Genomic DNA, 24,077 nt, shown 5'->3' with positions numbered 1-24,077 from the left:
TCAGAGTAACCATGTTTCCCTTGCGAGAAGCCTCAGTCAAATAATGTCATCCATGTCAGAAACTGAAGTTAAAACTTTCATGACGCATCTCAGATAAAAGCCATGATAAGCTCCTGCGTCAAATCTCAAGAAATTGATGCAACCAATCAAAATAGGAGATAAATTTCAACTGGAAAACTAATGGATGGCAAAAATACCTCAAAATGAAGATTATTTTTCTTTTATTGTCCGCAAAAGAAAAATATAAAAAATCCTTACCTTCACTTTTGCATCAACATGTTGAAGGGTCTAGGTCCTCCTTGCTAGAAACGCTGCTTAAATTTCTTGAAGCAGAATTGCTAAGCTAATCTTTCAATGAACCCATAGTAAGTGCCAATGTTCCTGAATCAAAGCGTGTGCCTGATCTCTTGACCCATTTTTAGACATAATAAATATAAGAGATATCCTCCAAATTTATGAAAAAGTTGAATAACATAGGTCACAGCAGAAAAAGTCAACGGTGGAATATCTTTGCAATATAAATTACAGAGGTCAATCATAGATTAGAATTCTCAAACAACATATCATATTCCATACATCTATGAATATGATGACCCAAACGGTAAATGCCTATTAATTATCAACTGCTACCAATGTAGATAGCTTGATTTACAAGAAACCCTCATTTACATATTTACCCATTTAAAAAAGTGGGAAATATGTAAAAAAAATTGGAGATTTTAAAATAAAAGCCTGATAATGGAGCTATCCACTGAATAGGTTATATGGCCAACTAGCTGAGATATTCTTCCAATGCTACTCTGAATTCATGGCACTGAAAAAAGGAATCACAGAATTATAAGCAATCTAAGGCCGGCAACTTTATACTTGAATTACTGCAATGATATCTCTGCCTAGTTTCTGACGCACTGGTAGTCAGTCTCACCACAAGGAATAGAACTCCACTTGGAAACTGTCGGCAAAAAGGATGGAAATGCATATAAGTCGTTCTTCTACCAATCATCAAGCCACTCCGGAACATTGAGTTCTGCTATATCCTGAGGTGGGGAAGCAACAGCAACAGGGCAATCCTCAGAATGTATTTCCAAATGTTGAGCTACACGAGAAGCTAACTCTTGTGGAACAGGACAAGTCCGATCTTTGATCCCTTTCCAGTCAACACCATCAAACCACAGATGACTTCTAACAGAAGAGGAGCCATGGCTTCCCAGTCTTGTCTTTTCATCAACTTCAAGTAACTGAAATTTTATTTTAATACAAACATGTGAGGGATTCTATGATTCCTATGAGGAAGTTATGAAGAAGAAATGGTAATAAAAAGACCTTAGTTATTAGATCAACAGCTTCAGGGCTTAAATTATGTGAAAGAATAAAGTATCCTCTTGCAATCTTTGCAAATGTATCGAGCTCGCTTTGTCTCCATGACCCAAATGGCATTTCACCTTGCAACAAGAAATAGATCAGGACTCCCAGGGCCCACCTGCATGTTAAATATTTCAAAAGACTAAAGTCATAGAAGGGGGGGAGAGAGGAAGAAGAGAACTCTGATCAAACTGCAGAAACTATTTAACCTCAATGGTAAGAAAGAGTAGATTAAGGCCCCACCAACCCAACCAAAGGTCTACTGCGTTGAAAATTCCTCTTTAAAACCCACAAAAAATTTCAAGAACTAATATTGAAACCTGTGGTGTATTACGTGACAGGTAAAAGATATTACCAAAGAAAATTTGCGTTTTTACCCTTTAGTAAGCCAATATAACATCCCCTTTGTTGTAAGAAAATTCTAATGCACTAAATAACTCCCGGTTGAATTAAATTTCTTTTCTTTATGATATTGGTTAATGATCTCCTTTTAAACACTACTCTGCTTCTTTAACAAGCTAGTAATGTTGTAACTTTGTATTATTCAATTATATTCCTTTACATGCTAAAGAAAGCATGAAGACGTTTATGACAAGCTAGACAGAAGGAAAATAGTACATGTTTTTACCAGTCAGCAGGAAGACCATGGCCCTTTCCCTGAACTACCTCTGGCGCTAAAGAGTCTGCCATTCCGCAAATTGTAAATGTTCTCTCACTAGATAACTTCTTTCCAAATCTGAAGTCAACTAGCTATAACACAGCATAGCAAAACAAAAAATGATGATGATGATGATGATTTAGCTTTGATCAAGACATCAAGTATAAAATTATATCTGTTCAAATACCTGTAAATGGCCTGTTTTGTCCAACATTAAAACATCTGGAGACACACCTCTGTAAAGCACGCCATTCTGAAATTCAAATGAAAAATGGATGTAGAAAGACAAACTGTAATAAATAACAGATGCACCAAAAATGAGCAAATGAAGTGAAATAACAGGGCTGCTTGTAGAAATCTGACCTCATGTAGATCTTCTAAGGCAGTAACAATAGAGGCAGCACAGAACCTTGCCGATTGTTCATCTAGAGGAGTGTGAAGTATTGAAGCCAAAGGGCAAGCAAGGCATGTATTCAATAGAATTGCAGCATGCATTTGATCAGCACAAGTGCATAGCACCTCAGGCACACAAGCTGCAGAACTCATACTCTTGATCAGATCCTTCTCCTTTAAAACTTGTGCTTCTTTTCCTAGTTTTTTGATCTTCTGCTTTGAAAACCTCTTCAAACTAAGCATATTTTCTGCAAAAACTCATTAAAAAGGAACATTTCATCAATTTTTGTTCCAAGACATCCTTTAAAATCACTGCAAAACGCTTAACAAGCTTATTTTCCTAGAATCTCATTTTGCACCTAACCTCCCCGGGCATGTTTCTTCATGTAAGCATTCACAATCGATCTACTTATCACAAGGTACAGACAGAAAAGGCTAACTTTTAATTAACATTCCTGTGTAAAATAAATATACAGATATATAATAAAAACCAACCTGTGTCTCTTAGAAGTACAAGCCCAATCTCACTACAGTCAGTGGAATAAAAACATGTTTTCCACTCCTGCATATGAAATTAAATGAGTTTAAGAGATTGCTTTATTGATGATAACGTTTTGCTAAAATTAACAAGGCAGAACTAAGCATTTCTTACCAACTGGGAGATGCTAACTTTAGCAAGAGTTGATAGATCAATTTCTTTGAGAGAAGCCTTTGGCACATCTGGAGAATAGTCTCGAGACCTAAACAGCAACAAAACAATAATGGCATTCTCAATTTAAGGTATTGGAAGTTCAAATAAGAACGAAAAGAATAGAAGTTAATTGTTTTCCGGCTAGGGAACTCCAATAGCCTACATACAGAACCTTAAATGGAAGGTTGATGAGAAATATAAAATGAAACGCATCCTAACAAGAGAAAAGGAGGAAATCAAAGATGCAACATTCAGTACATGAGACTAAGACATACTTATGGTCATCTTGGGAAAGCTTTGTCAAAGGACCAACAACTGAATCAAACTTCTCCTTCGTCAAAAGAGCACACGTTACATCACCCACTGCAATGGCGCTTAAAGAACCAATCTGTTCCCCAAGAAGTGTCCATTCTCCAAAATAGCTTCCTTCTGTCTTTTCAACAGACAGTTCCTTGCCAATCTGTTGATCATTGTCCTCTTTGGGGTTATCAGACTTGAGACTACAGACGCTTGGACAGCTTAACAAATCCATATCAAAAGTAATTCTCACTTGCCCCTTCTGGATAATATACAATGCAGAGAGGCATTCATTCTGTAGCCATGCAAGAGAAATATAAGAAACAAGAATGTGAACCAAGAGAAAAAGAAAGAGAAAAATGAAACAAAGGAAAATAATATTGGAAGGATGAATGTCTACCCTATTAACTAAGGCCTGCCCATTAGAAAAGGAAATTTCAGAAAGAGAATCTGCAACATGACTCAGCTGTAAAATTGTCAATCTAGATAGAAGATCCACAGAGCGAAGCAACTTCAAGGATAACAAATTAGAAAACTCAGAAATCAAAATTCCACGAAAATCTTCTCGTTTTAGAGCCCAAAGAGTTCCATTTGTCACAGCACGCACAGAGGCTTGGAGAGGCTTATTGTACCTGTATAGCAACAAACAAAATTTTCATGGTCAGCAAGTTGTATGGCATTTTTTTTTTCACCAGAAAGAGCAGTAAAATATCCCAGCCCTCAAGAAACCAACATGTTTAGCAAATATCTAAGAAAATATAAATATTCACCGAAATAATAAATGATAAGTGCTAACCAATTCAGCAAATTAGTGCTTTTTTTTGCTACCTCACAAAACTGGTGGTAACATGTTACTCTAATTTCGGTTTGCTACTCAGCATTTATTCTCTAGAAGCCTTTTAAATGTGCACTTCAATTTTCACTAAACAAAACAATTTGTCAACTTCAGAAAATAGAATTATATAGTTCTTTATTAACTATGAGGTGAGAAAGGAAAAAGAACAAACTATACATCAGTGCCAGCTCCCCAAATGATGATAACTTCTCAGCTGTATACTTCTGCAAAACCCTTGGCACCTCTCCATTTTTATCTTCCTGCAAGTATAGTTTCTAGTTACAAACTTAACTGAAAATAAACAATTACCAATGAACTAAGAACTCGTTATTAAATAGCAGAAAAAAGTGTGAACTGAGAAATAGAACATGACTTGACTGAGCCAAATCACAGTAAGTAATCTACAAGTTTAAATTCACAAGAGATTTGATAGGTTTAAATATAGATAACTTGTAATCAATATATATTTAACTATTAAAAAAGAAAAAACAAACCTGGGTTGCTAAGACTTCAAATTCTCCACTTCCGACAACATAAAAGCAGTCACCTTCACCACCCTGAAAAGTATAACAACAATCAGAGTCCTAAATCTATTTGTAACTATGACAAAACTACCTCTAGAACCGTATTTAAGATATCAGCTCCTTCATTCCTTGTATGTGAAGCCAAAGCAGTTTAACCAGGGTTTAGCTTTCTGAAAGAGAACTTAAACCAAAACTGGTCACAGAATGCTTATAAGGAAGAAGTTCTGAACTTCACACACTTAATGATTCAATTTATAATGGGTACATGGAGTTTTTTGCTGGTGACTTCTTCAAGCTTTAATTATGCTATCCATTACAACAACAGAGACATCTTTGTTTGGGATTCATAACTTACAGGAGAGTAATGAAGCAATTAAATTGCTCATGCGGTTAGAGGACAACTGGCAACATTCAGAATTACATGAAATAGTAGCAATAAATGAAACTAAGTGCAAATAGAATAACTAACCTGTTTAATGACAATATCCCCTGGTTGGACCTCTACTCTTTGCATGCAATCCAATAAAACATGACACTGTGAATCCGTTAATTTTCTGAAGAGGAAATGGTCATGCAATGCCCGCTCTATATGTGCCTGTAACACAAATACAGAACAGCTTAGGTGAGGAAACACTTTAGTGAGTATACAAAACAACTAGAATATAACAGATGGCTTACTTCTTCTTCCCAAGTTTTCCTGTGAGATGGAGGTGGTGGCACCCAGACTTGCCCATTCTCCAATGAACTCTCAATTGCACGAAGACGAGCCCGTGATAAGTCATGCCTTGCTCTGTGGTTCCTCGAGCTCCAGCTAAAGGTTGAAGGAGATTCTGATCCTGTTGCCTCTAACACTTGAGGAACAGGAGGCCGTAAAATTGTAGCAGGTTTAGCTGTTTCACAATTAACCTGACGGGAGAGCCCATTGAGAAACAAATATAATACAAAGACAACAAATACATTTGATGCACAAAGCTTGCTCACTTACACCGGATAGCCCACTAATATGCACAACAATCACAGTAATATCATCAGTACGGGTTTCGTACTGAAGCCAAAGTCGATAAGATTCAGCAACGATTGCAGCACAAGCATCACGAGGATCCTTGTATTTTGCAACCTGAAAAATATTAAGACAGCTACTGATGAAGAAAGAAAAGAACCAAGGAAAATCTAAATATTTGCAGCAAAGGGTGCATCTAAGAATAAGAACAAACAAAACATTCTAAATAGAAGGAAGCTCCTAAATAGTCATCAGTTCAACCGAATATTAAGCAACCTACGAACATTATGACTAACACAACTCATGTAATCATAGCAACAACAACTACTGAGCTGAAGTTATTTCCTAATAATCAACATTTTATATTAAAATAATTCCCTTACCATGTCAACCACTGTTTGACTAGAAAGGAACTCGAAAACCCCATCACTAGCAAGCACAAAGAAAGGGTGGTCTTCAGTAAGCTCCAACACAACAATCTCCGGATTCGCTACAACACCAATTGTCTCAGCAATTGAATCTCCAATACTCCTCGTAAAAGCCGTTCCAGGATACATCCCATTCGGCACCCAAAGCCTGGGAGGATCACCATCATCGCCTTCTTCCGTTCCCCAGCACTGTACATCTGGATTCTTCAACCCTTCAATTTGATCCAATGTAAGCACTCTCGCTCCGCAAAGCTTCACTCTCTCCATCTCATCAACTCGAAACGGCGTCTGATCAATTGACAAATCAACGGCCACGATTTCTTTCCCTCTTTTTTGCGCTATAACCGCTCTCGAATCACCAGAATTCGCCACGTATATCGTCCGACCACGAACTAAAACCGTTATAGCCGTCGTTCCGCTCATGCTATCATCCAAACTATCAGCGTGTAGCTGTGTGTTTGTCGTCAAATACGCAGCATCGCAAGCTTCGGTGGCGTCGACGTGGAATTTATTATTTCTTAATAAATTTTCGCATAATTTTCTTTTCACGAACTGCGAACACTCAGCTCCGAATTCACCGTGGCCGTCGAAAACGCCGAAGAAATGATCATCAGGATTTGTTCCAAACGGAGTGTGGATACAAAAACTGTCTTGATTAGCTTTATCTAAGGCATCTGGATAATAACCTCTTTGAGATAAGTAAGAATAGTTAAGCTCGAAATTGCCAGACGGAACCTTTACTGTTCGAGAGCCGTCCGGCGGAAGGAACTGAGCTGAAACCCTAGAAAGGCGAGTGATGCCAAGCTCGGGGTCACCAGGTGGGTTCAGGCTTAACTGAGAGTGAATTTGGTCTCTGTTTTCGTCGTCTTCGTTTGTAGATGTGGGTGAGAAAACAACAAGCTCCGCCGCGTTTGGCCTTACGCTTTGAGGCTCTTTGATTCTTGCATCTCTCGGCACGCAAATCTCGCCGATGCAAGCTCTGGAGTAAACGCAACCCATCACCCCACTGTTTTAAAAACAAAAGCTCAAGAAATGATTCACCTCATCGCCGTCTACAAAATGAACCTTTAATGAATTTTCAAAAAAAATAAAAATCTAAAACATATTGAAATTTGTGATTTTGTTTCAATCTCCTCTGATTGCGCAGTAAATGCGGCGGTTTCTAACGAGTACGAAAACAAAATATTTGAATCAGAGAAAATAAATACATTTTTTAGACAAATTTTTAGGTACTGAGAACCGAAATGAAATTAGAAGATGAAAGAGAGAGAGAATTTTTAATCTACTGTTTTGAAAAACCGTTACAGAGAAGGAAAAAAGCAGAGCAATGACACCATAATTGTTTTAAAGGAAAAACAAAAGAGTGAGTTTGAGACTCAATGCAGCGTAAGTTAGCGTGAGGAGATTAAAGAGCACCGCGTGCCTGTGGGTCCACCGGTAGCTTACGTGGAGGTTAAAAAGTTGGGGGGTGAGTAATGCTCCCATTCCAGTGTTTGGATTACGCGCTTGTTTTGTACCGCATTTTGTAACTATGCTATTAACGGATGCCATACCCTGGCTTTTTAAACAAAAAAGAAAAGTACAACCAAGATATCCAGTGATGAAAAACTGAAGTTTGGGGTTAATTCTTTTTTATATATATAAATTATTGTTAAATAGTTTGAGTTTATTCGATTTGAAATTTAATCCAAGTTTAAAAAAGGTTTGTAACATTTAAAATTATAATAATATTCAATATTGCGAATGCATATAAAAATACACTTAACTTTAGTAAGGAAAACATGCCTTGTAAATTTATAATGGCTCTTCATTTTTTAGAAAATAGGGATGTTTGAAAGAATAAGATGATGGGTAGTTTTCGTTTGGAATGTTTCTATTGTCGCTATCAGTCGTCCAATGCTTATAAAGTGAATAGTCCAATAATTAAGACTTTACGTCATCGTTTTTGCATTTTAAAAATAAAAATGAGTTATCCTTTAATTTTCAAATTCATTTTATTTTTAATAAAAATGACATTAAATGCAATTCGGCATGAACAACATGTTGAAATATAATATTATTAAAATTTAGGTGGACTATTTCATTTTCTATAAAATGTATCGTATTTAAACTGTCAACGAGATATATACAAACGTATTTAAAATTTGATCCAAAGATTTTAAATACGCTCCAAAGTTAACGTTTGACACCTAAGCTAACAGCTAAGCTAATTAAAGAAAGAACTCAATTAAAATATTTCAAAGTTTGAGAGCTTATTTAAAAATGTGAACTTCTATGTATGTAACTCTTTGTTTTATGTAATTAATCCTAATTTTAAATTATTAAAATATTCTAATTATCGAGATGGTCTCATCTCCATTAAAAACACTCAAAATGTTTTATTACTTCTGTAAACCACAAATATATATTATTTTCCTTTTTAAACAACTTATTATTAAGAAAAGAGTAATTTCAAGCATTTTGCCCTCCCTAATATTATTAGTTATATAAATATCAAATCTTGATGTCAATATTTCATTAGTGAATGCCTTTGTTATTACTCTACTCTCTTTTAATTTTATAACAAATGTCATAATTAATAGAAATTATTAAGGATAGGACTTAAAATCAATTATTTGTAATAAATAAACTCAACTTCAATACAAATGGAAAAAGAGAAAATTATCGTTACCAATAAACTAAAATCTCATCGGGAGAGATGGTAAGGGGGTTGAGCGGGGTGGATTTTTGCCTGCCCTGATTTTGAACTGGTTCCGACTCTTAAACACAAAAATCATTCAGAGTCTAAAATTTAATAGGAGATCTGATTTTAATTGTTTTATTTTTTATTTTGAAGCAAATAAAGTTACATTTTTTAAATTTTTTATTTTTTTTTATTTTGAAACAATTAAGATTATTTTTTGAGTTTAGACTTAAAACTTAATATATATATATCAGTGACATTTTTGTAAATATCTTCGGACAAGATAAATTCACCTCAAATTTGACTATATTTCTAAATTCACCGGCCCTAAATCTAAATTTAAAAGAAAATCAGGCCCTAACGAATCGAATCGGGTTGAAACCCGTCCGATGTATATTTTTTTATCATCCCTACTTATCACCGTAATAATTAGATCATTAGAGATAATAAAAATTAAAAACAATTAATCACGAGATAATAAGTCCAATATCTCTGGCAAACACACAATTAAAGGAAAAATGATAAATAATATGATTAGGTAAAAATATTTTATTTGATATCCTTGCTTTCGTTTTCTTTTATAGATGTTTTCAATTTATTTTCTACCAAAAGAAAGTTTATTTGATGTTATTTTATGAAAGATAAAATTATTTGGAGACCTAACATGTTCAATAAGACCCACCATTGCATTTTGGCCATTATTTTTCGTCGAGGAATAAAATTTACACGAACAAAAGTTTTCGTATCTTCCAAAAGTAGAAAACTGAAAATAGCCTTCTTCTTTTTTTCATTTTTTTTATTTAAGGTAGAGAATAAACCAAATAAATGTTATAATAAATATGTCTAACTAATGAGGAATCATATATATTATATAAAAGAAAGTAGGGAACATATGGAAATTTTGAGTTTAAGGATAAATATTTGTGTTTTAAAATTCTTTCTTAATTATTAGCCTATAATTATGAGATGAAATAAAAAGAGAGAAAAAAACACTACAGCAAAATGGAATAAAATAGCAGTATGAACAAACCGGAGAAAGACTAATGAATTGATTCTTAAACTTAGCAAAAAATACGGTAAAGCATAGTAAATTTATAGGTTAAAAATACTAACCGATTGCCCTTAAAAAGGTGCAACTACTCAAAAAAATTCCATGGAACTAAATTATTTAACTTAATAAATCAAAATCAAAATCAAAATCAAAACAGAAAAATGTGTAAGATGCACTAAATTTTTTATACTCCCCCTTAGTGCATTTTTACAATCAACAACTCAAAGTGCAACTCTAAACTCTTCAAACTTAGGCTTTCCCAGTGCTTTTGTGAAAATGTATGCCACTTGGTTATTTGTAGAGATTCCTTGCAACTCAGTTTCTTGATTCAACACTTTTTCTCGAATGTAGTGATGACAAACTTCTATATACTTTTTTCGAGCATAAAGATAGGATTGGAAGCAAGTTTAACAACACTTTCATTATCACATTGGATCTATACAACATGCTCAACTTTACACAGCATATCTCCCGTCAAACTCTCAACCACATGCATTCTTGAACAGCCATGGTTGCTGCCATATATTCAACTTCAGTGCTAGATAGAGAAGCCATATTCTGCTTCTTGCTACACCAAGATATCACAACTGAACTAGTATTGAAACAATAGCCTGAAGTTGAATGTCTATTATTTGCATCTTCTGCCTAATCTGCATCAATAAAGCCTTTTAGTACAAAATTCTCACTTCTTCCATACATCAAACCATAATCAACAAAGCCTTTTACATGGCACATGATTCTCTTTGCAACATCTATCTGAGTACTCATTGTACATTGTATAAATTGTGAGACTACACCAACAAAATAAGCAATTTCTAGTCTTGCGATAGTTAAATAAATTAAAATACCAACAAGTTGCCGAAATTTTGTAGCATCCTACAACAATTTTCCTACAATATGCCATAGTTTCCACCTCCTAAAGGCTGCAAAAGAAAAAAGTGTTCTTAGTGTTGCCATTTTTGCAACCGAACTGAATGTTTCCTCATAATCCAACCCATAGCTTTGAAAAAATAATTATGCAACAAGTTGAGCTTTGCATTTATTAACAATTCCATTCGATTTCCTCTTCAAGCAATGCACCCACTTGCAAGTAATAGGCTCACAATTCTTTGGTTTTGGCACCAACTCCCAAGTTTTATTTTTGTTTAAAGCTTCAATGTCTTCTAGCATAGTTGCTTGCCATTTTGGTTTATCTTTAGCTTCTTCATAACTTGTTGGTTTTTCTTCATCCATTGCTCCAATAAAGAAGCGTGAAGTAATGGAACATTTGTTGGTCTGCACCTTATAACCTTTCAGGTGTAAATCTAATTCTAGTTTAACAAACAAACTAGAATATGCATCTGAAACTTTAAAATGACAAAATATGAAGTAGTAAACCACATTACCATACTAAGCACGTAGTGTTTGCTTAATGCCATACAACACTTTCTTAAGCCTGCAGACATGACGGGGATGCTGCATAGAAACATAACCTCTAGACTGTTTCATAAATGCTTCATGATCTAGATCACCGTAAAGAAACGCAATCTATACATCAAGTTGTCATAGTTTGCACCTTTTAAAGGTTCCAAGAGAAAAAATTGTTCTTAATGTTGCCATTTTTGCAACTGAACTAAATGTTTCCTCATAATCTAACTCGACACTTTGAGAAAATCATCATGCAACAAGTCGAGCTTTGCATTTATTAACAGTTACATCTAATTTCTTTTTCAAACCATACACCCACTTGCAAGTAATAGGCTCACAATTCTTTGGTTTTGGCACCAACTCCAAAGTTTGATTTTTGTTTAAAGCTTCATTTTCTTCTAGCATAACTGCTTGCCATTCTGGTTGATCTTTAACTTCCTCATAACTTGTTGGTTTTTCTTTATCCATTGCTCCAATAAAGAAGCATTAAGTAATGAAACAATTGTTGGTTTGCACCTCATAATCCTTCAGGTATTGTGGTTGTCTCTTATCTCTTGTAGATTTTCTTTGGGGTTATTGCTTACTACCTTTCACATTTGAGTTATTAAATGTTAAAGGATCTTCATCATTTGGAGCTTTCATGCTGCTTTCAAGCAGTAGTTGTAAGCTACTTTTCTCATCATCACGAACAACTTGTTGATAATAGGATGATACTTCATCGAAAACAACATCTCTAGAAGTGACATACTTCTTTGTTTCTGGATCCATACATCTCTATCCTTTCCTACAAGGATCATAGCTATAAAAAATACACTTTTTTTGTTTTTGGGCCAAGCTTGGTTCTTTTAGATTCTAGAATATGAATATAACAAATCGAACCAAATACCCAAAAATAATTTACATTTAGCTTGACATTATGTAAAATTTCAAAAGGAGATGTCTCTTTACCTGGCCATGGAGGCAGGCGATTTATTACATGGCATGCACACCGCACAGCTTTAGCCCATAGCTTTCGAGGAAGATTTTTGTCATGCAGCCACGAGAGACTCATAAAGAAAAGATGAGTCAACTTCCTTTTTGAAACGTCAAAAGGAATGTACTCATTCTTTAATCCTCGAATGAGAAATCGCCGCAACATGGCATCATTGATCTTTTCATCCACATCTAGTTCTAAAATTTTTGCACAAATACTTTTAACTCGTAAGAAATCTTTAGAAATAGACATACTACTGACCGCCTCTAGATGTACTAACGTCCAGAGTGTGAATAGTGCAACAAAATATATACAAATGAGGCGGTGTTCACAAGTATACATGTTAGGTTGTAATATAGTTACAACAAAGTAGGTAAGTACTCCGAGGATAGTACCCAAGGGATTGCAGTTTGGGGAAAACTATTATCAAACCAATTACCAAAAATAATTACTAATCTACTTGAGTCACGAATTAGTAGTGTTAATACAGAAGCAAGATGATGATAATATCAATAAACTAAATAAATTGAATTAAACCTAAATCTACTCCTAAGTTTATGTATTGGCTTCTCTTATCCCTTATTTTGATCATGCAAGTTCCTTTAGCCTATATTCAATTGTTTCACCTAATTAATTATTGATGTAGGGCTCTAATCAATCAACTAGTCATTATCCTAGCAGGATCTTCCGATATGTCCACTAGAATAATGAGTCGGCAATAACTATTTATCTCTTGACCTCATAGTCTAGACCAGTGCGGGGCAAAGGTTTTCACGGATAGGCCATACTAATTTTGGGTTAATTCCTACCTAAATGACTTCCTAGGGTTTAAGTTCTTCCTCTCTCGATCAGCTGATTCGAAAAGAAAATCCTACCTTTCAATAAATTAATAAGATTAATACAATTGGAACATGTGAAATATATATAAAGTATAAATTGATTTTAATCTTTACACAAACATTCAATTAACAATGTTAAGAAAGAGATATAAAGAATAGATTAAGGGAAAGAGATGCTCATGAATTATCGATGAAAGCTTGGCTCCGGAACAATCTCCACTTGCGAAAGTCTCACTTCGGAATAGGATCCTTCGATTACAAGGACATAAAATAACCTAAGTAAAAACTAAGAACAAAATAAAAACCCTAAGTATATTTTTTGTCTCCCTAAAATTGTGTGTTTAAACTGATTACAATTGCCTTTATATAAGTTAAACTCGAAATATTAAAGTGCCTAAAATATTCTTGAAGTCCTTAGAGTTCGACTAGGACAGATACTCCTAATTTCCCTAAAAAATGTAATTAAAACGTGCAAGAGTTTTTGGGTTGCGTAGGGGATTGGTTGTAACACAGACTTGCGATGTTGCAACCAACCTCGAGAGTATGTCTCAACATAGGAGGGCTGTGTCGCGACATCGAGGGTAGTTTCACTCCAGAACTTGTTTTTGGCTTCTGTCTTTGATGTTGAGACATCAGTGTCTTGGTGTCGCAACATAGGTATCAGTTTTGGCCTGAATAAGCATCTTTAGCTCTCGACTTGACCTATAAGACCATGTGACCTTATTTAGATATATAAAATGTAATAAAACTACTAAAAATCATAAATTATTACTTTAAGTATGATAACCTAAATATATAATAAGATGCTTTGATTTAACTATCAAACAAGCTAAAGTTATATGTAAAAAAATGTAAATAATAGTGTATTTCATGGCAGATCAACTCCCTTGAGTTGATGATGCCAAATCATTTTTAGCAATTGCAATCTTGTTGTACTGTTTTTAGAAAATAGCCTCTCAAGTATCTTTCACACTTCTCTTGGGGAGTTGATATCCAGAGCATAGTCGATGAACTCTTTGCTATTTGAAGTTCTCAATGTAAAGAGAGCTTTGTCACACTTGATCATCCACTTTCTATGTAGTTTAGAATTTTTTGTAGTGTCTGTAGGAATTTCATCACCAACTCCTGCAACCAAATGCCACAGGTCTTGGCCTTGAAGGTATGTTTCCATACACATTCTCCAATACTTGTAGTTTGTACCTACAATCTTCTCAATATTGTATTGTGTGTTTGAATTGCTTCTTGCATTTGCCAACTCCATCTCTTTTTCCCAGCTCTTGATCTTCTCTAACAAGACAAATAAGACTTGATAGACAAGAAGAAAGAAAGTGTAAGTAAATAAAAACTTCAACAAAGCTCTAATACCTAAAATACATTAAATTTTTGACATAGGATCCATTATTAACTTAACTTAATTTAATTATGTACATTTTAATTCAATTTAATCATATTACATAATAATTAATTTAATTATCTTATTATATACCTCACTATTAATCACATAATATAATAATTTAATTTGAGTTGAGTTGATTTAAGAATCAATCGGTTGAGTCTTAGCTCAATTGGCATCGGTATTGTTACGAATACAGGAAGACATGGGTTTGAGTGCGCTGAAACGCGTTATCCTCCTATTTAAAGGTTGGGGAGGGGCTATGGGTAGTTCTAGGCATGCTATAAAAAAGAACGGATATGATAATAACCTATAATGATATTAATGTTCAAAAAATTGATTTAGGAATCAAATATAAATATTACATTTTTTTATCAAATTCATCAGGCAAGAAACGAGAAAAAAGAAGTAATCTTATTTTTTTGTTTATTATATATATGATAACATACATACACATATCATGCCATATATATAATAAAATAGATTAGTGAAACATTACAAAAAAATTAAATAGATTCATAAAAAATAATTAAGTGCACTTTTATTAATACATATAATTAGCATGTGCATCGCATGGGTATACAAAATAGTTATATATATACTATAGCTATACGAGGTTACAAAAAAGGAAACAATTCCTATGTGGTATATAGCTTATAAACTATCATTTGTCACGATAATAATCTACCACACGTAATTGTTGACTATATTTAAAAAATTAATTCAAGGAAATTTTCTCATAAAATTATAGTAACAAATTTCGAATAAAAAAATCAATATATTCTGTTAATATCTCCAAAATCCTCATTGTATAATAGACTATTTTTGGTATAGACATCGGAATAAGATAGACATTAATGATATCGGCATCTTGCTATACTAGAAATGTGTGATTATATTTGCAACAACATTATACTTATATGCGTGTCTAATATCTGTTCTGCAATTACATGGGGTGGAAGTGACGAAGTGAATGAAGTAATTTGTATTGAATTGGTGGTCAAACCACCCATTTGTTATGTTTAATCTGGCAGTGAGACTATAAACACTGCAATGTGTCACACCAATAGCATGAGATGTGTAGGGATGGACGGGTATAAAATACCTATTGGTGTGTAGGGGAGATGTAGATGGTGCATAGTGGTTGGACTAGGGAATTGCATCTATATCCGAACCTATATAACATTTGTATCTACTATTGTGTCCTTGTATATATGCATCTGTAACTGATCTGTTATGTATCAGGACGATATTGTGTCCGAATCTGTTTAGGGTTATCACTTAGACTAATGAAACCGAATTGTTATTTGAACGCACAATATCATCTGAGCTCTTACTCATAGGCCAAGTTAATTATGTTAAAACCTATGTTGCAACACACTAACTGTTTGTATGGATTTCAGGGAGCTTATAGAACTAGACAGCTGGTGGATGTGGGACTCGATCATCTATTGGAATTATTGTTATATATATGTGTGTGAACCGATGTTTTTAATTACGCAAATTTAAATTCTCTAGGATTTGACTATGTTTCAGATAACAAATGCTTTCACAAATTAACACTGGTTGAAAGGCTCGTTTTAAGTATGACAGTATTTTACAAAGTTAATGTGATGGTATAAACTTGGTCTTTCTGTCTGGGCCGGGTTTAGGGTGTTACAAGGCATCCCCTTCGATTATCATATTTTAAAAACCCAGATCGATTCTTATTTGTATTGCCTGTAAACATGCCAAAGCTTCTGCCACAAAAGGAGAAGGAATGTGTTTATTCAAAATGATTTTTGAGCTCATCACCTACCACCAGTATTTTTGCATACCAAACCCAAACATAATTCTTTTGCTTGATTTTTTAATGCTACATAAAATTTTATTTTAATAAACTCTGGATCTAGTGGGCCCATCATTCCTTCATTATCTCTTAAGCAGGTAATTTTTTTCCTAGATCATCAATTTCCTTGAGGTATGTTCTTATAAACACAACTGATTCAAGTGAAGATTTTTTAGCCCTTTCATGTACCTCTTTGTTTCTTGCTGTCCAAATGACCTAAATAGCATAGAAAACCATTCGACGTTTGTGTGCTGAACAAGTAGCAACATCCATAAGTCAGTCTCTAAATCCAATCTGAACGATATTCAGATTCCATGTTACTCCTAACTGCTGCCATATTTCTTTTGCAATTATATAATCACGGAAAGCATATTCTGTTGTTGAAAATATGGAACTAGCAAATTAAGTGCTAAGGAGTGCTTACTCCTTGGCCACTAAAACAATGTGAGGACAATTTCCATATTTAATGTGTTGAAAATTTATTGAATGGTATATATGGGTTGTGCTGAGTATATAGATGATATCTAGCCCATAAATGAAGATCATGTCACTTAGGAAAACATATTTTGGAGATTGGATCAAATCGAATCATCTCATCTAATCCATTAGACCATGTATGTTGGATTGAATTGAAACTTTGATTGCTTAGCTGCTAAGAGTCCATATTTACTTTACTTGTTATTTTCATCTTGTATTGAGGTTATCTTATTACTGTTTTAATGGGGTTGTGATATATCTTCTTATGTTAGCAAGTCTCAAAATAATCTATTTAATTGAGAGACTTGTATAGATTATTATACTAAAAGAATTAAAAACTTAATCTATTATTGTGAGGAACCTTATTGTATGAGCATATTCTGATAGTAAAACCTTTGTGTTATGGTTTTTCTTGTTGAATTCACAATGAGTAAATTTAGTGGTGAGAATATCAAGTCTTCAAGGTACAAAGGTAAGGAAATTTGTCACGAGTGTGATAGGTTAAGAACACTTGTTGAAGAGAGTGGATATTTTTCACTAATCTAGGCTCCACAAATGAAGGGAAATCAAACTACGTAGACAACTCATTGGTGTTCTATTTGTTTATTGTTTTCATTTAGTTGTGAGGGAGTGTGCACTTTCTTGTCACTCCTTCACTGTGAAAGTTTGTTTCTCAAAAATTGTTTCAAGCTTTCCTTTGGTATCAGAACCTACCACTTAAAGTAGTTAGTGGAGATCCCTGGTGTTGCTAGAATGAAGCTATAGAAAGTTCATCTATCTCAAGATCTCCTATGCTCGAAGTTGACAATTATGCTCACTAGAAAGCACATACGAATGCCTACATTAAATCAATTGATGAGAAGGCATGGCAAGCTGTATTGATTGGATAGGAGCCCTCTAGATTAAACACTAAGAATGGAAGGGTAATGAAGCCAGAAGCACAGTGGACCACTAAGGAAGAAATGTTGGCAAATGCTAACTCAAAGGTCTTATATGCAATATTTTATGGAGTTGATATGCAATATTTCAACAGGATTGCTAAGTGCACTATTGTAAAGACTACTTGAGATATCCTAGAGACTGCCCATGAAGGAATATCCACAGTCAAGCAATCAAATATGCAAATAGTAACTTTCAAAACTATTATTTTTAACTTTTATCTAAAACTATTCAAAATAAAATAATTAATATTATATTAGTAAGATTAAAATTATGAATAATAAATTTTCAAAAATCAAGATTTACTATTATCAAACAAAATAACTAAATTTCTTTCTCACATGCATTGTAGGTGAATAAACATGTTTATTTTTTATAATTTAAAATAAATAATATATAACACATTTAATGTAAGTAATATCTAAAATAAATATTTTTTATAAATAAAATAAATTGGTATCATATTTTAAGTTAATAATAAAATAAAATACCAAGTAAAAAAAATATAGTATTGTATATTATACAAAGTAAAGATGATTAATACCAATTAAAAAATAACAATATATTGTAGTTAATAATAAATTTATATTTATATTTTTTTTATTTATATGCTCGTTCAAGGCTAATTTACCAAAAAAAGCCCATTTTTTTGAAAAAATTACCGAAATGGGCCGGTTTTTTAATTATTTACCGGAATGGGCCATTTTCTGCGAAATCGCGTCCACGTCAGCACGATTTCAGGGTACGTGACAGGACATCACGTCCACGTCAGCGCGACTTGCTGACGTGGAAGAAAATCACGTCCTTGAGGAAGCGATTTCCTTCCACGTCAGCGCGACCTGCTGACGTGGACGCGATATGGCCGCGCGCGTGAACAGTGCCCAACGGTCAAAAAATTGACCGTTGCCGCCCCAACGGTCAAAATTTTTTTTACTATATAAACCCCCACCCCTTTTATTTTCACAAACAAATTCAATATCAATTTCCTTCAAAAATTCTCTCAATTCCGTTCAAAAATTCTCTCAAATTCCTTCCAAAATTCTCTCAAACTCTCAAATTCCTTCCAAAATCCTCTCAATTTCCTTCAAAAAATCTCCAAATCCATATTAAATTTCTTTTTCCATTAAATTTCATTATTTTAAGAAAATTTTAAAATTTTTATTTTTTTTAAATAATTTTAAAATTTTTAATATTTTCAACAATGGCCGGATCATTGATTCGTCTTGATAGGAATCACATATCGGTGGAGCAAATGAACATGGTAAGTATTAAATTTAAATTTTAAATTTTATTTAAGATATTTTTATTTATATATTTTTAGATATTTATTAATTTATTTTTTGTTATAAAAGGCTAAAGATCGGGAATTGGAATGCAATATTCGGAATATGCATGCTCCTCCATCACCGTTAGTAGAGAACTACCTGTGGGAAGCGGGATTTTGGCACGTGGCGACGGTAGGCCGGGGATGCAAGTTGGAGCCGAAACTGATCAGTGCATTGATCGAGAGGTGAAGACCTGAGACGCACACATTTCATCTTCCATGTGGAGAGTGCACTATCACTCTAGAAGATGTCCATCTGCATTTGGGATTGCCGGTAGACGGGCACCCAGTGACCGGGTCTGCCCAATCTAGCAATTGGGAGGCGGTGTACTACGAGCTTTTGGGCACCGTTCCGGATAAAATGGATGGAGGTAAGGTGGAGATGGGCTGGTTACGTGCCACATTCCCCAATCTGAATGAAAATTCAACCGAAATTGAAAGAATTAGATATGCTCGATCATACATTCTTCAAATAATTAGAGGCTATCTCATGGCCGACACGTCACGGAGCCGTGTACATCTAAGGTGGCTGCTAAAACTCGTTGATTTTGGAGCAGCCGGTGAATTTAGTTGGGGGTCTGCCGTCTTGGCAACATTATATCGGGAGATGTGCGGGGCGACCAAACCGAGGAGAGCAAAAATTGGAGGATGCCTGTCACTACTGCAATCATAGGCACGGTTTCGCTTTCCATTTCTACGTCATCGAGTGAACCACCCATATACATTCCCACTCGTAACGAGGTAAATTTTATATTACATTTTGAAATTGTTATGTAGATTTTGTAAGAATAAAAGTATGCTAAAAATTTATTTAATTAGGTGGAACTATCCGGCGAGTTATCGTGGATTACCGTCTGAACTTGAAGATATACGGCTTCTGTTAGACCAACGGTCGAAAGCAGAAGTAAGTATTATTGCAAATAGATATTTCCATACATTCGCTAGTGGATTGATATTTAGTATTTACTATTTAGTATTATGTATATAAGTAATATTTCTATCATGTTCATGTAGTTTCAATGGATGCCATACGAGGATCCGGCAATCCGGGCAGTAATCTCGGAAGAGTTTTTACAAAATTCGGACGCTTGGCACGTGAAAGTGGTGTTGATGAACTATGCAACTGTGGAGCCCCACCAGACAGACAGAGTCCTACGACAGTTTGGATGTAGACAACCGATCCCTGCGGACCCTGAGGTGTTTGACGAGCACCACAAAATCGACCTTCGGTTATTAGGTACGGATTGGCCTAGATACTGGTCAGAGTACACGGAAATGTGGGAAAATCGGCATGAATATCTACCTACTCAGGAACAAATCATCGTTCCCGAGTTAGCGTGCATTCCAGAATACATGCCATGGTTTAGAATCCATAGGAAGCCGTATTTACTTACGCCAGAGGAGAGACAGCGGCAAATACGTGTCGGAAGGGAAAAGCGCAGGCCTCTAAATCCAAGGGGACAAGACTACGAGGGCAGCCCATCAACGAGGCCCAGACATTCACCCGGCTCATCATCAGCGGTCATGCAATCACTGTCCCCAACGAGAGCACCGACGCAGTCACCTGACGCAACAATTCAACAGATGATACCCACGCAATCGCCTTTCCCTATGATGCCAGGTATGTTTCCTAGCCCTTATATGTACCCTAACCCGTACATGTATCCTTTTCCGAATCCTATGGCAGGTTGGAGCCAAATGCCCAGATCAGCTCCATTTCCTGTAATGCCGAGCGGACCACCGATAACTAGGCCATCGGCGGAGGAGGGGTCGCAAGGGGGGCCGTCGGGGAGCTCTCCTTTTTACCAATCACCAGCAATGCATGGCTTTCAAACTCCGTCGCCGTTCATGATGCAAACACCTCCACATACAGTATTCTTTGAAGGTGGATCATCGTCCCAAGTCCGATAAGCAGATGCCGAACCGGAAGAACAACAATCACCACCCGAGGAAGAACAACCGCCGTTGGAAGCTAGAGGAAGGAGGAATCCAGGGCGTAACCGTCGACGACCGCCATGTGGAACCGAATCCCCCGGTCATAGACATTGATTACCGTATTAAAATTTATCATTTGATGTAATGAAATAGAAGTTTATGACGATGTAATACACATAGAAATTTTTCCGAATTATTTTGACATTATTTGATTAAAAACCCTAACCCTAACCTAATTTAATTAAAAACCCTAACTTAACTTAATTAAAATCCTAACCTAACTTAATTTAATTAAAAACCCTTACCCTAACCTAATTTAATTAAAAATCCTAACTTAACTTAATTTAAAACCCTAACCTAATTTAATTTAATTAAAAACCCTAACCTAATTTAATTAAAAACCCTAACCTAATTTAATTTAATTAAAAACCCTAACCTAATTTAGTTAAAAACCCTAACCCTAACCTATTTTACATAAAAACCCTAACCCTAACCTAATTTAATTAAAACCCTAACTTAACTTAATTAAAAACCCTAACCTAATTTAATTTAATTAAAAACCCTAACCTAATTTAATTTAATTAAAATCCCCAACTTAATTTAATTTAATTAAAATCCCTAACCTAATTTAATTAAAATCCCTAACCTAATTTAGTTAAAAACCCTAACCCTAACCTATTTTAATTAAAAGCCCTAACTTAACTTAATTAAAAACCCTAACCTAATTTAATTTAATTAAAAACTCTAACCTAATTTAATTTAATTAAAATCCCTAACCTAATTTAGTTAAAAACTCTAACCCTAACCTATTTTAATTAAAAATCCTAACTTAACTTAATTAAAAACCCTAACCTAATTTAATTTAATTAAAAACCCTAACCTAATTTAATTTAATTAAAAACCCTAACTTAATTTAAATTAATTAAAGACCCTTACCCTATTTTAATTTAATTAAAAACCCTAACCTAATTTAGTTAAAAACCCTAACCCTAACCTATTTTACATGAAAACCCTAACCCTAACCTATTTTTATTAAAATCCCTAACCCTAACCTAATTTAATTAAAAACCCTTACCCTATTTTAATTTAATTAAAAACCCTAACCTAATTTAGTTAAAAACCCTAACCCTAACCTATTTTAATTAAAATCCCTAACCCTAACCTAATTTAATTTAATTAAAAACCCTTACCCTATTTTAATTTAATTAAAAAACCTAACCTAATTTAGTTAAAAACCCTAACCCTAACTTATTTTACATGAAAACCCTAACCCTAACCTATTTTAATTAAAATCCCTAACCCTAACCTAATTTAATTAAAAACCCTAACCTAATTTAATTTAATTAAAAACCCTTACCCTATTTTAATTTAATTAAAAACCCTTACCCTATTTTAATTTAATTAAAAAGCCTAACCTAATTTAGTTAAAAACCCTAACCCTAACCTATTTTACATGAAAACCCTAACCCTAACCTATTTTAACTAAAATCCCTAACCCTAACCTAATTTAATTAAAAACCCTAACCTAAATTAGTTAAAAACCCTAACCCTAACCTATTTTACATGAAAACCCAAACTCTAACCTATCTTAATTAAAATCCCTAACCCTAACCTAATTTAATTGAAAACCCTTACTTTGATTTATCATTTTATTTGAAATCCCTAACCCTAACCTAATTTAATTAATGTAAAAACCCTAACATAACTCAGCGGATTTGATAATCTTACTAACCATTTAAGAAATTGTAGTTTTACATAATGTTGGATTTCGTAAAATGTTTTGACTGGTACTAACATTTAAGAAATTGTAGTAATTTGATAATTTTACTAACAATTAATACAATTATCAATTAATAATTGAATAAAAGGTAATTTTTTCTATAATTACATTCAACTATTGCGATTAGGGCATGATCGACTTGTATGGCCTGGGTTCCTACACCATCCGCACAACTTCTGTTGACTGGCTGTTTCTTGGATATCCATATTGTTCTGTATTCTAGTGGAGAAAGGTCAACCTTTCGGCTTGCGATGCAATTCTCTATCCGGTAACAGCTTAAAAGGAGCAAGAGATACGGGCGACTACTTACGTTCATCTCGGACTGTAGGAAAACGTGTCTCCATACGTTGTACATGTTTTCTAATTTGTACACTTCGTCCACATAACTCAGCGGATCCAGACGGAGTTTCTGACAGCCTGCAATAACATGAGCGCATGGATAACGAAGTGCATCGAACTTCCCACAGTCACAAGTCCTGTTTCGCAAGTGTACACGATAATTCCCGCCAACAACACCTTGGTGCGGTATGTCGAACTCCGTCACGCGAAACCATAAATTGTCTCGATCGTGACACACAGCATGCATGATGTTTGCCCTCGCTTTCGCCTTGTTAATTTCTTGAACTACCTTACTGCACCATACATGCCCACCCTGCATCTGGCCTGCATAAGTTGCTGCTCGCTTTGGAAATAGCGCCGCCAAACGGAAATATGTCTCTCGCACAACCGCTGTTATCGGTAGATGGCGTGTTCCTTTAATAACAGAATTTATGCATTCTGTCAGGTTCGACGTCATATGGCCATATCGTAGGCCTCCATCGTATGCTTGTGCCTACTGTTCGAAATGTATGTTGCAAAGGTAGTCCGCCCCTTCTCCGTTTTGGGATCGCAAGATTGCCAACATCTCGTAAAAATGATCTTTATTCATTTTATACCCTACCAATATAAGAACATAGTGAATATTTTATACCGCTTCTACCAATAAAACTAATTCAATTTGACAAACGAAATAATACAGTTATACAGTAAATACCCATGTTGGTCACTTGTCGTCGTTCCGTCTTAGATGGATATTGCCTGTAGTAGTTCGAAGCAATGTGTCTCAGGCAATATCTATGGTGTGTATGCTGCCACAAGCTTCCCTCTCGATCAAATGCAGCTAGTATACCGGGGCCCCGATCTGAAATAACACAGATATCAAGTTGGGGCACACATGCCTCCTTAACCTAGAGAGAAAGAAATCCCAGTCATCAGACGACT

At 34.7% G+C, this 24,077-nt stretch overlaps 1 protein-coding gene across 4 annotated transcripts; it reads right to left on the bottom strand.

Moving 5' to 3' along the window:
• Positions 1-478: 478 nt before the first annotated feature.
• On the bottom strand, positions 479-7,561 carry LOC107901268 (protein phosphatase 2C and cyclic nucleotide-binding/kinase domain-containing protein). Of its 4 annotated transcripts, XR_005914688.1 has the most exons (16): positions 6,144-7,561; positions 5,746-5,877; positions 5,439-5,666; positions 5,230-5,355; positions 4,731-4,793; positions 4,414-4,496; positions 3,802-4,033; positions 3,380-3,696; positions 3,066-3,153; positions 2,909-2,975; positions 2,384-2,661; positions 2,208-2,273; positions 1,991-2,112; positions 1,324-1,480; positions 926-1,238; positions 479-814 (listed from the first exon to the last, which is right to left on the bottom strand). XR_005914688.1 is itself a non-coding variant. In XM_041095673.1 (15 exons), exons 1-15 carry the CDS (start codon positions 7,185-7,187, stop codon positions 993-995), a joined length of 3,249 nt encoding a protein of 1,082 aa, XP_040951607.1. In that variant the 5' UTR covers positions 7,188-7,561; the 3' UTR covers positions 479-992. The 4 variants fall into 4 exon arrangements, 2 of the variants coding, with proteins under 2 accessions (XP_040951607.1, XP_040951608.1); XM_041095673.1 differs by having other exon boundaries at positions 479-1,238; XR_005914689.1 differs by lacking the exon at positions 479-814 and having other exon boundaries at positions 1,222-1,238; positions 1,324-1,442.
• Positions 7,562-24,077: the final 16,516 nt, after the last annotated feature.

Source organism: Gossypium hirsutum, chromosome D06 (genome assembly GCF_007990345.1).
Source record: "Gossypium hirsutum isolate 1008001.06 chromosome D06, Gossypium_hirsutum_v2.1, whole genome shotgun sequence".
Lineage (NCBI taxonomy): Eukaryota > Viridiplantae > Streptophyta > Magnoliopsida > Malvales > Malvaceae > Gossypium > Gossypium hirsutum.
Note: the sequence above shows the minus strand (reverse complement) of the source record. Positions and strands in the feature narration are given on the sequence as shown.

Excerpts from the sequence above, each read along its gene's own strand:
- LOC107901268 (XM_041095673.1), bottom strand. The coding sequence starts at position 7,187 with ATGGGTTGCGTTTACTCCAGAGCTTGCATCGGCGAGATTTGCGTGCCG. Across the intron at positions 4,497-4,730 it reads TTGAAGTCTTAGCAACCCAG|GAAGATAAAAATGGAGAGGT; the intron begins GTTTGTTTTTTC and ends CTATACTTGCAG. Across the intron at positions 4,034-4,413 it reads TTTGGGGAGCTGGCACTGAT|GTACAATAAGCCTCTCCAAG; the intron begins GTATAGTTTGTT and ends GTTGCTATACAG.